This window comes from Trematomus bernacchii, unplaced genomic scaffold (genome assembly GCF_902827165.1).
Source record: "Trematomus bernacchii unplaced genomic scaffold, fTreBer1.1, whole genome shotgun sequence".
NCBI classification, from domain to species: domain Eukaryota; kingdom Metazoa; phylum Chordata; class Actinopteri; order Perciformes; family Nototheniidae; genus Trematomus; species Trematomus bernacchii.
Window position 1 is genome coordinate 16,147 of NW_022988131.1, and position 15,462 is coordinate 31,608.

Below are 15,462 nucleotides of genomic sequence, written 5' to 3' on the forward strand. Positions count from 1 at the left end.
CAAAAAGTCGTAATATTGTATAATGTATTAGTTGCATGGTGTATTTTGATAAAAATCACTGTGTAGTTTTTCAAAAATATAATGGAAAAAAGGAGAGAAAAAAACAAATATCACAGTATGTTGAAAAATATGAAAAAAGTAATGTTGTGTTAAAATAACATGAAAGAAATCAAAGTAAAGCATCTAAAAACATATATTTAAAAAAAAAAAAAAGTTATGTTAGTCAAGTCAAGTTATCAAAACCGCATTGTTTCATCGAAACAGTGTTAAAATCACAAATTCTCCATTTAGAGTTTGATTCTTTAAGAAACTAATTTCATTATAAATTAATGAATATTTTACCAAGTTATAAAGTTTTGCATCCATTAAAGTGTAACTATAAGTATCTTTGTAGGAGAAAAAACAAAAATCATTCAAGTTATTTCCAGAAAACTGGATTGTTTTACTAAAATCCCAAAGTGCCTTTAAGAGTCACAGTCTTAAAGAAAATCTGTTCGTCTTAGTGGGGGTCCTTAGTTTTGGATGATTTGCTAATTGGGGTGGGACTTATTGCGTTGAATGTCTGTATATTCAAAATATAATGGAAAAAGGAGAGAAAAAAACAAATATCACAGTATGTTGAAAAATATGAAAAAAGTAATGTGTTAAAATAACATGAAAGAAATCAAAAGTAAAGCATCTAAAAACATATATTTAAAAAAAGTAATGTTAGTCAAGTCAAGTTATCAAAAACTGCATTGTTTCATCGAAACAGTGTTAAAAATCATAAACTCTCCATTAGAGTTTGATTCTTGAAGAAAACTCAATTCGTTACAAATGAATGAATATTTTACCAAGTTATGAAGTTTTCCATACATAAACGTGTATTTTACAGTTCCTTTGTGAGAGAATTACGCACAAATCTGTCATATCAAAACATTCTATTGCAGTATTTTATCTGTTTTATGTGCACTGTTGGAGGAGCCTGTGACCTATGTTTTTCATTGACATATCTACACTGTAGCTAATGGGCATATGCCATAAAGCCTTGAAACTTGAAAACTTAAAATGATCAGAAACTGCATTGTCTCACTGAAAACAGCTCTAAAGAAAACCCAATTCCATACAAAGTACTTAACTTTCTACCAGTTGTAAAGTGTTGCTCACTTCAAAAGTGTATCTAAAAAGTATCTTAGTAACAAAAACAAAAGCATTAATGTTAACAACACCTCAAAGGGCGGACTCCTGAGTTCCGTAATGCCCCCCTAACATGACACTTAGATTATTTTCATCATCCAGGGCTCAACCCAAGTAAATGTAGCCTCATGTAACTTCATATAGGGATTCATTAATAGTTGTGTGAAGTAATTAAACATTACAAAATACAATATCAGGGGGTCATTAACATATTTTAAATTATTATTTTCCTCTCAGAGAGACTTTGTTGTAGTTAATAAAGTAATTAAACATTAGTTCACAAGCCATACAACTTAAGAGAACATCCTTAGTTAACACAAATCATATTAAAAAACTAATCTAATTTAGAGAGGACAATAAAAGTTTTAGGTGACTTAGTGAATGAGAATTAACGGCTGATAGGAAAATCAGGAGGTGACAGGCAGGGGGGAGGGGATGGGGTGTTAGGGGGTGTGAGGGGAGACAGTCTCACACATCCAGACTCCATTTTTCATGAAGAGCCTCAGACGGAGGGTCTGAACCCGGCACAGATACTGCACCCGTTTCTTGACTGGCGCTCCCGACGGATGGCGGTAAGTTGTCACAGGCGTCTCGCTGATTAAACGCATATCGATGCGTCTCTTTGCCATTTTAGTTTTTGAAAGTTTAGGTGACTTGGTGAGTGGCTTTTTATCTAGTTTGCACGGATTTATTTTTCATCTAACTCCACCCTCCACCTCTATCTTCTGACATCACAGCAAAAGGAAGGGGGAAGGGGTGAGAGGGGGTAGAGGTGAGAGGAGGACGGGGTGCGAGACAGTCTCACACAACTTCAAAGAGACTACCTTAACACTAATTACAAACACTGATCAAAGGACATACATCAAAGGGCTAATTAGATTGACATCAAAGGCTTATAACACACCGGTACACACACACACCTACATGTTATAACACCTCCCACCTTACATCAAAGGACAGACATCAAAGGGTCTAATTAGATTAGACAACAAAGGATCTACTACAATGGGGAGTTCACACCTACATGTTACAAACACCTCACCCCTCACATCAAAGGATAGACATCAAAGGGTAATTAGATTAGACAACAAAGGGGGCAGACATCAAAGGCTAATTAGATTATACAACACAGGATCTACTACAACAGGGGATATCACACCTACATGTCACAAACACCTCACCCCTCACATCAAAGGATAGACAACAAAGGGATCAGACATCAAAGGCTAATTAGATTACACAACAAAGGATCTACTACAATGGGGGAATATCACACCTACATGTGATAACACCTCGAACAAAGGGGCTCATTAACATAATTAGGGGGCGGGACTTAGCATAAGTAGTAGTACTGATAGGGCAGGTGTGACCTGTCACTTTTTATGCATACTAATGAGACGAAAGGGGCATTTGTAGTACTACTAGCTACAACATTAAAGGTCACCTATCATGCTATTTTTAGGCAATAGCATACATGTAGGTCTCAGATATATACAAATATATGAAAAACATGTCTATGAAGTGTTTTGCTCAAAATACCAAACAGATCACCCATTCTAGCCATGCCTCATATCCCTCTATTTCACTTCCTGTTTCAAAAGTGCTGATTTGGGGTATGAAGTTTTAAAAAAAATAAGGAAAAAAAGGAGGGGGCTCATGCGGCAGATACTGCCGTGATGAAACGCCATATCATGGATTATCAAGGATTATTTCTGAAACAGTATGGAGCTCAAAGGCATTCTCTCTTGCCGGTTATACCACAAGGTGAGTTCCTTTTTATTTCCTGCTTCTTCACACACATGCTCTCCAGTACAGGTTAGCTCTGAGTGTTAGCGATGCTAATGTAAACATGCACCAACCATATTACGTCCTAAACAGTCGGGCATTGTTTCTGATAGCAACGTTTCTGATAGGGCTGTGGGTCCACATTTCAGATATTACGCCATATCGGACGCAAATCTGGATCAGCTCCGTTGTAGCCCCGTTTTTAGAGATTTGGGTACGGAGGAAAAGACAGAGGGTTTTATTTTCTGACGCTGCGTGAGTTCCCTGACACACCGGGGACACATATTTATGTATAAAAGACATAAAAAAGTGCATTTTGCATGATAGGTCCCCTTAAAAATACTTCTAGGCAGATTGTGGACAGTAACAAAGTACATTTACTTAAGTACTGTACTGCTCCACTCCCATTCAGGCAAATAGTGTTTTGCTAAGCTGAACAGCCAATCAGAGTGATTTATTTTGCCGGCAGCGGAAGGTGTCGGCTCGGCCGAAAAGACACGACGGTGTGGGACACACCAATCTGAGTAGGGCGACAGGACGCTCATCGACGGCCAGACATCTATCGACGGCCAAAATCGGCTTGGTGTGTCAGGGCCTTAACAGAGGAGTCCGACCATGTGATGGACCCAGTGTGTGTGAAGAGTAACTGTATGACCTGTCCTACTCTCTTGCTTGTTGGTATACATGACAGCAACCCATCCGGGTACTTTCCTTCTATGAAAATATCTGCTGTCATTTGACTGACAGTAAATACATTTCTCCGGTCTTCGCAAGTCAGATAAAAAAAATAGGATACAGTGCATCTCCATTTACAAGGAGTCCAAATACGATGATCAGTCAGTAAAAACAATTACACAAAGTCATTGGCGATCGATTATTGGCGTCAATTTAACGTGAAATCTAAATCAATAGGGGACGGATGTCCTGTCAGCCTGCCAGTGGACGAGTGGACGGCAGCAGGTTAACACTGAAACTGAGATTCCCTTGGCTTGTCAGTGTTTCAGCTTCTACATATATATACTACTTTGACTTTTAACATTACAACTATTTACTTTGATGATTGATGGTGACCTCGTAATTAGAGCGAATGCTGTTTACAGCATTCCACTATAGTTCTTCGAATCTTTAATCTTCTTCTTATTTCAACCAATACTTTGGCTCTCAATAACTTCAGCATACTTTCAGCTACAGAAACCATTCAAATATCAAACTATTCAGCCTTTTCAGCACATGATGGGAAACTTTCAACTTTAAAATATTTTATACTTTTTGAAATATTCAGCTTTTTTTAACATGGAACTCAACGGGAGGAACCTTCAAATCCTATTTTAACTACACCGTGCGCCAAATGCTACTCCTTCCATATACTTTCAGCTAGAGACTTCATTCCAACTTTAAAATGATAACAAGACCTTCAGCTATTCCAATTTTTTATATCTTTTACACTTTTTGAGATATTTAACTTCGTTTGGAGCTTGGTAAAGAGGCCTTCTTTAGATTTTAACATTAGTGTGTATTGGGCAGCTTGTTAAGGCTAGAGTGCTTTGATCTTAAAACAGAGTGGAGGACAGCTTGAAATTCGCCCACATTTTTTTTTTAACTTGCCATAATTCCCAAACCCATCACTCCTGAGACATAATCTTTCATTAAAAACGTAGGAAAACCTCTCCTAGGTTGGAAAATAAAAAATAATTAAGCAAAATAATTAAACAAAATGCCTCTTGAGGGCATGAAGTGACAAAAACGTTCAACATGTCTCCATTAAGGCCTATTGTAAATACAGCCTGCTCTTTCTTCACAGCAGCAGCCGCACACCTATAGTTAATCTGCCGAAAAGGCCACATTATTGACCCGAAAGTACACAAAAAGCACACTTCAGATGCTCGTCAGGGAACTGAGACGCTTCACGCGTTGAAATTTCACCGATATCTGCTACGGTTCTTCAACAAAACGTTCAAATGTAAGAGGTTTATCTCTCATTCAGACCAATGGAAATAATCTCTTCTCACTGATTACTGCACATCACCATGGAAAACTTTGATCTCTGGCCTCACACAGGTGTTATGATTATTTGTTATGATTAGGTGCTCAGCACAGAAACAAACACTGACAACAAACAGACTGGACTTTAACAGACTGTCTCAGCCTATTCTTTTCTGTCTGATGGAGACTTCAACATGTTCCACATATTTTATACATTATTGGTCACATTTGGTTTTAGTCCAAAAGTTTGCAGTCAAAATATTCTGCTGCTTTCCCAAGCCTTTTTACTTTCTTTTCTCTTCTTAATACACATTCATTCACTACTACTTACATCTGATATGTAACTCCTTCAGCCTACTTTCAGCTGCAGAAACCATTCAACTATTACATTATTCAGCTATTTCAGGACATTGAGGCTATACATTTAGTTGTTTATACCTTTTTTAAACCTTTTCTTTTAAATATTAAGCTTCTTCACTATTTTTTCTTTACTCTTCCAGTTTAACATTTCACTTTCAAGTTTTCAACAAAGTCATTGCAATGCATTTGAGCTGTAACAATTTTGATTCAAATCGTTTCACTTTTCTGCATTTCTCCGCTAAGTTCAGCAACACACTGACTTGGTTTTTGTAGCTAAAAGCAGCTACAGAGACCATTCAGCTAATAACATATTCTGCTTTTTCTGCATTTTCAGCTAAATTCAGCAACAAATCTTCACGGTTTACAGCATTCACACGCATTTTCTGCAGGAAATTCATTTTCTAGTTTATCTGTGTTTCCCACAGAAGTACTTGTATTGACCGACCCCTCCCATCGTTAATAACTTTGTCCTCTCTGTGGGGGCCTGAAGCCCCAAATCTTCTAAATAATAATCATAACTTTGGATCTTTTTTGTTGTTTTGCTCTCTTTTGTAGATATATTTTGATCAAACGTTTTTTGTAACGCTTGCCGTAAATTCTTTGTTTTCACCAGGAAGAGGACAGGGCTGTCTTTCAGCGACATGGCGCTGCTCTCATCTGAAGAGAATGGAGGAGAGCTGAACACAGAGGGGCTGCTCTGAGATTTGCCCGCCGGGAAGCTAACACTAAACCCTGGCTAATACATTTCTCACCTGGGCGGAGAAAGGTATTTCCTGTTAAGTCTTCCGGCCTTCTGCATTTTGCTCCTCTCGCTCCACTACCACAGCAGTCTGTAAACTGCAGCAGGAGTCTACAGTGTAAGAACTAATGTCAAACTGAGTGGGTGAATGTAATGTAACCAGCTATAATCCATAGCATTACAGCTGTAGTGCTAATAACCTGATATTCAGAATGAAGATATTTAATATTTAAAAAAACAAAAACATAAATTATATATCCCAGAACTAGCTTCAATCCAACAATTGGAAGGGTTAACAAGAACTGCGTAAAGCTGCAGTCACATGATTTCAAGTGATTTCTTCTTCGCTCACTGAGAGGTTTTGAGCTGAGTTTGAAAGCAGTTCAAAAAAAATGAACTAGTTTTCCTGCCATTCGAGACAGTTTGGCTTCTGTAGTTATCATGCCTGCTAGCTTGCAGCGCTACATACAGCAGAATGGTTACGCGTCCAAAAGGTCAGTGGTAAACATGGTCAAATTTGAGATGATTTGAATTCTGAGCACGATGCTAAGGGGAGAGCTTCCGCAGAGTCGGACCGTTTTACCACGTATCATGTGAATGCAGCTTATGTGATAATTGATAAACAAAAAAAGGTTCTTTATACACTTGGATTTCCCATCTCCTGCATGTTTTAAGTCTTTGTGCAGCTTAAACTGACACAATGACAAAAGGGTTCGGGTACACTTCTAAACAGTCTGTCGTCTTTTAAAACTCTGATTAGATTCCTGCTTCCATTGTACAGTAAATGTGTGACGCGTCGACCTTGCAGACAGATATGCTGATGTGCGACAGGTGATTGACAATAGACCCCTGAGCATGCTGGGAAACAAGATAAGCTGCAGCTCGGCCCGTTTTTGTGGTTCTCAAACACCAAAGAGAGAGGGAGGCAGAGAGAAATTACAGAGAGATTACACGGCAGGAACAGAGCTGACAGACGGACGGACTCACGGAGGAGAGGGGGGGGGGGGGGCAACCAGGGAGTCATTTGCTGGAAATAAAGAGTGACAGCACAGACAGAGCTGTAGAAAAAAAGAGAGGAATTATGGGAGTCTTTCTCCTTTTACCCTCTCTCCTCTCATCCGTTATCAGCCATCAGGGTACTCCATCACTCCGGATCCCATCTTCCCTGAAGACACTTTCACTCTCCTCGCTCTGTCTCTGTCACTCACTCTTCCGCCACTGTCTGAATCCAGCTGCAGGCTTCAGAAGTACATTACAGAAAATAAACCGAAACCTTGACTTTAATTAAATATATTACGTCAACAGATTTCACAAAACTGTATTAGGTTAGTGGAAAGCAATAATATTAATTTTAAATAAAATGAATAGGTTCAACTTAATATGATTGCTTTCAACTAACCTAATAAAGTTATTTGAAATGTGTTAAAATAATACATCTAATTGAAGTCAACGTTTCAGTTTAATCAGTGAATGCTTTTTATTGCGTTGGACTTATGGGCCTAGTTGACTCCTATTTGTGGAGATGTTAAATGACTCCCCTCCTCTCCCTTTACAACCTTCCATCATTTAGTCTGTGAGGTAACATTATGATTATCATGAGAAACACAACAACATTACTCTGCACACACACACACACACACACACACACACACACACACACACACACACACACACACACACACACACACACACACACACACACACACACACACACACACACACACACACACACACACACACACACACACACACACACACACACACACACACACACACACACACACAGACTTCTACAAGGTGACCTTCAGGCTCCAGAGCAGACGTATATGTGGACAGTGCTGAGTCAAACTAGTGACTGTCAATCAAAGAGTTGCTGGGGGCGACAAACAGACATGGACGTGTCAATCATGTGTCTCCAGGCAACCAGGAGTTGTAGTCCATTCCCTAATTAAAACAGCAGCCTGCTCAAGGAAACATACTGTAGAGAGGAAGTTGTGTCTGCAGCAGCGTTATTGACTCTTTCTGCACATTTCTAGCCCTAAGTATCACTTTGGACACAGAGTGACCATAAACATGCATCATGTTTGTCACTCAGCACACTGACATCGTCCCTCCTGGTCATTTTAGTGGTATGATCTGTTAGTATCACCAAAAAGTACAATTTCCGTCTAAACTAAAGCTAAGTTTACAGGACTATAATTCAGTATTTCTTTAGGTAAATAATTGTCTGACTATTTGGTGATGTAGGACAGCCACCTGGTTCATACCTCAGCAAATCTGAAGAGGAAAAGAGTGGTCATTCTCAAGTTATGGGCTTTTTTGTCACCTTTCCCATATTCGGCCTGGTCTAATTTGGCTCTTTTTCAGGGATTGGGGTAGTTCTAAAGAACAACCCAAAAAACATTTTTTCCCCCAAAATAAAATTTGACAAGAATCAATTTCATTAATGGGAGACCCTAAAGATAAGAAAAATCATTGTTGTCATTTGTTCTACCTCAGGTAGGGGTATCTCGAAAACTAAAGCCTTTGTTAAGGCGTGTGGCGCAGTGGATAGAGCGTTGGTGTTCAGATCAGGGGAGCACAGGTTCAAACCCCACTGCAGTCAGCATGTCGTTGTGTCCCTGAGACACTTCACCCCAAATTGCTCCTGTGGGGATTGTCCACAGTATTGAGTATGTAAGTCGCTTTGGATAAAAGCATCTAACAAGTAACATGTAATGTTGAGGACTTGCTGCTAGACTATAAAGGACATATTTTTCAACTTGAAACAGCACTCTATTTTGTATTTAAACCTACTGTCCATATTGGCTATGAGAAGTTCTATTCTTAATGTGATTCAGACATCAGAGCATAAGGAAAAGATCCACTTAAAAAATACATTCTGAGAGGAGGATACACACTGCAAAAAGTGTGTAGTTTATTAGTACAGCAGAACATATTATACAGTAGTATGCATGCAGCCGGTTGCAGGCGCTCCTGCTACAAAAGATTTGTACTATGTTCAAGCTTTTACCTGTTATTTTTCTATCAGTAACTACTAACAGTATCTTATTAAGCTGTGCCCTCTCTAAACTTTATATATAGAGAGATTTGGTTTGTTATTTCTCCATTGAGTTGTTAGCAGTAACCCCATGGCTGCCCTGTTTAGACCAGGAACAGCTGATCCGCTAAAGCAGGCTAGCATGGTAGTCAGAACAACGGCTATCCCCACTGAAATCTGGAGAAGGACTCGGAGGATGCAAAGTAAACAGAAGAGACATAGGAGGAGAGCTCGGTCTAGATTTATGGAGAATATTTGATATTTGTCTCCGCCTCTCATCATGGCATGGGCAATGTCAGATCACTGGCTAATGAATGGAAGAGCTGAGGGCTTAAGCTAGGAGGCAGACAGATGATCAAGAGTGTAGTTTAATGTGCTTCAGTGAAACAGGGCTGCACCAGGATATATCTGAGAACAACGTTTCCTTTGATGACTTCCAGACTTTTTGGGCTGACAAGGATGCACCGAGGGCTTTACCATGAGCCTCTGTCTTCACCATGACTTCACCATGAGCCTGAACGTTATTCTTAACATAAGCTCCCAACTGTTACTGTGTTAGTGTGAAGATAAAACATCACAGAAAAGGTACATCAGTTGATTGCTGGTGTCAAACCACAGATAATGGTCAATTATGTCCTTAGAGTCCGCTACAGTGTAGATGTACTATGTACCTTACAAGTGATGAAAACTTGGACATAATATTACCTTAAAAATATTGTAAGCACACTAGCCAGTGATCCAATAATCTACCAGGCACACAGGGATTTTGGCATCTCATTGTTCATTAGTTGATTGGACAAATTCCCAAATATGTATAGCATTCCTAAAGGATTCCATACAACTGGCAGGTGTTTTGCCCAGAGAATATGAAATATACCAAGGAGTAATAGATCAGTGGTCCCGGAGTGGTGGCAGAGGAGAGAGGGCAGTGTGCAGAGACAGTGAGGGATGAGCGGACACACACAGCTCTGCAGACGATCAATAAAGCAAAATAAAAGAGCCTGACATGCCTGGTGACACAGCTGTGTGACGTGGAGAGAACACGCTGAGCATCGATCTTCAAGGTTAACGCTGGTAAACTCTGTCTGTATGACCAAACTGTGCATGAGCCATTCAAATGTTATATTCTAAACCCCTGAACTCAGACATATTGTTAGTTCATCAAACCTTTTCTTGATTTCTTGATGAATGATTTGCTTATTATAGTGAACTATGCAGCAGTTTGAAGCAGATGTCTTGAAAGTCCTTACACCAATGTATGATTTCAATCTGTTGTTGCATCAAAATGATGTCAACAGCTAATCTCTTGTTAACGCGCCCCAGAAATGGGATATGTGATGCTTCCTCTGTCTACACTGTAGTCACCATGCTATGCACTGTTGGCTTAAAGCACAATTAAACCTGTTATTTAAAAGTAAACACAGCCATAACGGCCTCAGAAGGGACCGGGAACATCGATAAATGTATAAAGAGAACTGGATACAGGGTTGGGGCCCAGTTGAAAGTTGATCAGTGGCGCATGAAGCCAAATTGACCTGACTTTTAAGAACACAAATCTTCCAGGGATCCTCCGCATCCAATTGCACTGCATTTTCCTTACGCCCCACCTCCAATCCATGAGGGCAGCAAAATGACGTCACAGACTGACACTGAAGTTGTACCGTTTGGCCATTACAAACATTTGTTTCGACGCACGGCGCACTTCCTGGAGCAGCTTCCACTGTGTATTGTATTTTCATGAAGGAATATGTAAAGTTGTGTAACCTCATTCCCTAAATGTTTGTGATTTTCTCCATTTCCTGCCATTATATTTATCATGGTTTAGAATGACTAGCTTGACAACATGCATCAGTCTTTGCACCCTCCAACCTTGTCGTGAATATTAATCAGCTGAGCAGCAGGGTCAGGAGACTTTTCACACTATTGTGAATAAATACGTAAAAAGTAAAAACTAAGGGGTTTATCACTTGATTACTTATAAGAATTTCCTGTGCACCGGTTGTAGCTTTTGTCATGTAAAGAAAAGGAACCTCAGAAAAAGACATTGGCATTTCTTACCATTGTAGGAGAGGCGGGGCTTGCTTAGACACATGATGAAGTGAACTTCCATTTCATTGGACGCCACAGACTTGGAGCAGACAGGACACTTGAATCCTAAGAAGAACAGAAGAGCAGAGATATTAATGATATATCTCTAAAATAAGTAGTTGTCAAATTGAATAGCACATGTAACTGACAGCCTTTAAGAAAATGACCAGTGGTGAAATGTATTGAAGTTATTGTGACCAGGTGCCAACAAATGTGGGACAAAGAGTGTGTTTGTGCGGGACATGTGACTGCGATGCTAAGAAGTAGTTTAGATTTCAATATAATGTCCATCTCACCCTAAAGAAATGAAATGTCTATTGAAACTATAACCCCCCTATACATATTAATTAAAACACCTTACTATAGATTGATTTGTTTGCACAAACCATGCAAGTAAAGAACTTAAGAATATCATTGTTTGAATGGATTTTTTCCCTGCATACAATCGTCCACATAATCATTTTTTACAATCTCCGAGTCTGGAACAATTACCGGAGGTTAATACCAGACTGCTGACTTGTGTGATCGTGAGTGCTGCACAGTGTGGTATACATTGATTCAACCACAATTCATCCTCTTTTGGTTTTTCTTCATGAGCCTGGCATTTCTTGTGATTTTCACACAAAATAAATCTGGCAAAAAACATCACATACAAATCTGTGGGAACTGCACTCCACCGGCCACACCCAAAGGTAAATACATCTTTTGTAAGAATAGAATGCTACTTTATTATTCTACTCCACAACATTTTAGAAGCCAATATTGTACTTAGTTACTAGCTACTTTACATATACTGATTTTTTAGCTAAGCTTAAGATATCCATCAGTAGTTTATAAAGTAATTAAAAGTAGCTTCACTTATACCAGCTGTGATGAATACATTAATTAATCAAAAATAATAATCCAGTAATTTAATATACATGATTCTGAATTGAGCTATTGCACACAATGAGTACTTTTACTTTTAATAATAATAATAATAATAACTTGGATTTATATAGCGCCTTTCATGAGACCCAAGGTCGCTTTACAAAGAAGAACAGGAGTAGAAACAAACATAACAAAAACAAAAGGCAGTCAGACAAACAGTTAGACAGACAAAACAACAAATAGATTAGGGGCCGAAAGCCTTGGCAAACAGATGGGACTTGAGGGCCCTTTTGAAGGCGTCAAGCGTGGGGATGTTGCGGATCTCCGCAGGGAGAGCGTTCCAGAGGGTGGGGGCTGCCACACTGAAGGCTCTGTCCCCGAAGGTTCGCAGGTTGGTGCGGGGGGTGGTAAGCAGGCCAGAGTCTGAAGACCACAGGTTCCGGGGTGGGGCATGTGGGAAGAACAGCGAGCCAGCTAGCAGCTAGCACCATTAGCCTGGTAGAAACCGGACCTCGAACCTCAGCAGCGGTGATGGAAAACAGCCCAGTTGAGATGGCAGGACTGAGGGAGGATTCGTGGATAGTCCTGGGAGCGTGGCAGAGAGGAGCCCAGTCGGGGTATTCCGGAGCGGGGATTCCATGGATAGCAGAGCACGGCGGTGAGCTCGTTTTGCTAATGGCAGGACGGCAGAGGCTAGGAGCTAAACAGCAGCCAAACATAATCGGCTGAGCAACGGAGATGGCAGAAACACAAAACCAGAGCAGAACAATCTTTTCGCTGTGTATGTGAAAAAAATTGACGGCAGGGAGTGATAGACACGAGGAATAAGCGTCGGCTTTTGGTACTTTAAGTATATTTTGATGCCAACACTCAGATTTTAAATGCAGGATATTTACCTGTAACTGAGTATTGTAGTATTTCCACTTTTACTTAATTAACATATCTTCCACCGCTGAAAATGACAAAGCATCATTTCATTAAGGGTAAATGTATTATTATAAAAAAAGGAAAATAATGTGTTTCTGATATAAATGATGTTAAACATTTAGCTTCTAAAGAGCTGATCTAAAGTCTCGGAGCCTAGGAGCCCTGGTGATAAATGACCGATCTGCAGACCACTTAAGTGTTGCTGTTTTTCTACAGGGTCTCTGGATCCCATCTGACAGAGCATGATAAACTAGGTGAGGATATTACGATATAGAGCCCAGCCAGGCTGGACCTAACAGGCTTTGAGAAGTCATGTTCTGGTCAAACAATGAAATTAAAAACCGTTCAATGTTCGGGATGTTTTACATTTCTTCTTTTGGCTTTAAACACAGCTACAACCTGCTGCAGACTGATACAAAAAAAATCCACTGTGAACTTAAAGTCAATGTGGATGGAGTTATTACATTATTTCTACCTGTCTTTTGAATCAAATATTGTATACCAACAGAGCCATTAACCTGTTAAGCCCTGAGCCTGTTTTTCAGGTTTCAGGCTCGAAAATGACATGCCCTGAACAAATGACTATATCTTCACTTTTAAAAGGGGTAAATTAATAATCTTTTTTCACAAAGCAATGATACACCTGTGAGTTGGATGTAGAAAAGTCAGAATCAATATATATGTTTTCATTTTAAAGTAAATTCAGATTGAACATAGTAAAACAATTTAAATTATAGTTTCCGTCCAAAACAAAACCATTACTTATAGTGAAAACCACCCTTGAATGATGGGATAGTAGACAAAAAGCTTTAGGAATCCAAACTAGGACATATAATAAGTACCCTGTATCAAGATTGATGCAAAACAAGTGAAATTTGACCTTTTCAGAGAGGTTTAGAAAAAGTAGGTCCAGGCGGACTCACCTCTGGGGTCATTGGTTGATTTTGGCTCTTTTGAACCATTAGGGCCAATAGAATCGAGGGGAAGTTCCTAAATCCATCTAAACATTACCATTGAGGATTGAGAGTGATGCGCACGCAGTTTGCCCAAAACCGGAAGCTCCATTACACTCTATATGAAAAATAAGTTTAATTCCATAAATGTTATGATGGATTATCAGTTATCATTTCAAAGTGACACAGAGACATTGTATTAACCTTCAGCAGCGTTTATATGCGTTTTAATGCCATTGAACACAACTTTTGATCAGAAAACAGTAAAGGTAAGACGTATTTGCCGTTTTGGCACTGTAAAGTGAAGTTGTGTGTTGTCTTTGCTTGCCTTCGCTGCCGCGAGCTTTGGTCGCACAGTGATGATAGTTATACCAATGGAATCTGTGGAATATCAGCTTTCATATGATATCTAGTTTGTGCAGATTGCATGAAGTATAAAATATTGCTACCGTGAGTTATGTGCTAAGTGCGTTAGCACCCTTTCGCTTAGTGCTGATTCAGAGGCTTGGCTTTAGACTTGTGTTTTGTTTAGGTCAAAATTGTTCATATCGTCAGTTAGCTGAGGTTCTTCCCGTTAAGTGGGTATGACACATTAATAGGTTGTTAAATATTAAGAAGCCCTGAGACACAGTTTCGTGAAAATTGTTGTGTTTTGCCGCCGGCGGGGGCAATCGGGCTTAACAGGTTAAAGCCTCACGTCAGCTTTTTACCATGGTGTTTGCCAGAAGTGTTGTTTATATGTGGAGAATATCCTGCTGAACAAAATGTGTAACTTACATTGTTGCCGAGGATTGTATTTTATGCCATAGTCCAACACCCAATGAAGAAATTCCATTGCCTATTATTGAGGGAGGCCTTGTGATGCTAGCATCCGAGTAGGCAGTGTTTCCGCCAGACCAGGGCTGAGAGGGCGTCCACCCGAGAGAGAGTCACGTGACTTGAATTTTGAATTGAGCCGTCCCTTATAGTAGATAATATCTCTTTACGTTAGTGATGGGAATTACGGCTCTTTTTAGTGAGCCGAATCATTTGGCTCGTCTCACTAAGAAGAAGAGCCGGCTCTTTTTACCACAGTTTACCACGGAGCCTCAGTTTCGTCGCTGCGAGGCTCCGGCGCTCGCAGTTCACGCGCATGCTCCACCGCTCATCGCATCCAAATCGCGCAAGTTCCGTGTTGTCCTGTGGCAGGCACCGTGGGTTCAATACTCCGAAAAGAATCCCAATCCTTTGCCCCTCCAACAGAGGGATGTCCTTGTCCTTTTTCCTTTTCAAGCAATCTTTTTTATTGGACACCCTCGGCTTGAGTTCAGGCCGTTCCGAGCTGAATAAGGCCATCAAATGACGGCAAGACGCCCCCCTGACGGAAACACTGCGAGTAGGCCTTCGGAAATAACTCATTACTGCACCACTCTATAGGTTTAATTCACAAATAAGTAATTATAACAGGAGTAATAGAGGAAATATGGTGACATTATTATATCTTGATGTATTTAGAACATTTCCACACTATCTTGGTTGTTTTTTAATGGTGGATGTGTCTC

The 15,462-nt window shown here is 39.9% G+C and overlaps 1 protein-coding gene across 1 annotated transcript in view; it reads right to left on the minus strand.

The window, feature by feature from the left end:
* Positions 1 to 11,141: 11,141 nt before the first annotated feature.
* Positions 11,142 to 15,462, minus strand: part of znrf1 (zinc and ring finger 1) — a gene marked incomplete at its 3' end in the record, with an annotated part of 54,420 nt that continues 50,099 nt past the window's right edge. Inside the window, 1 exon segment of the mRNA XM_034122139.1 lies at positions 11,142 to 11,237. Within this exon segment, the coding sequence (XP_033978030.1) occupies positions 11,142 to 11,237 (96 nt within the window).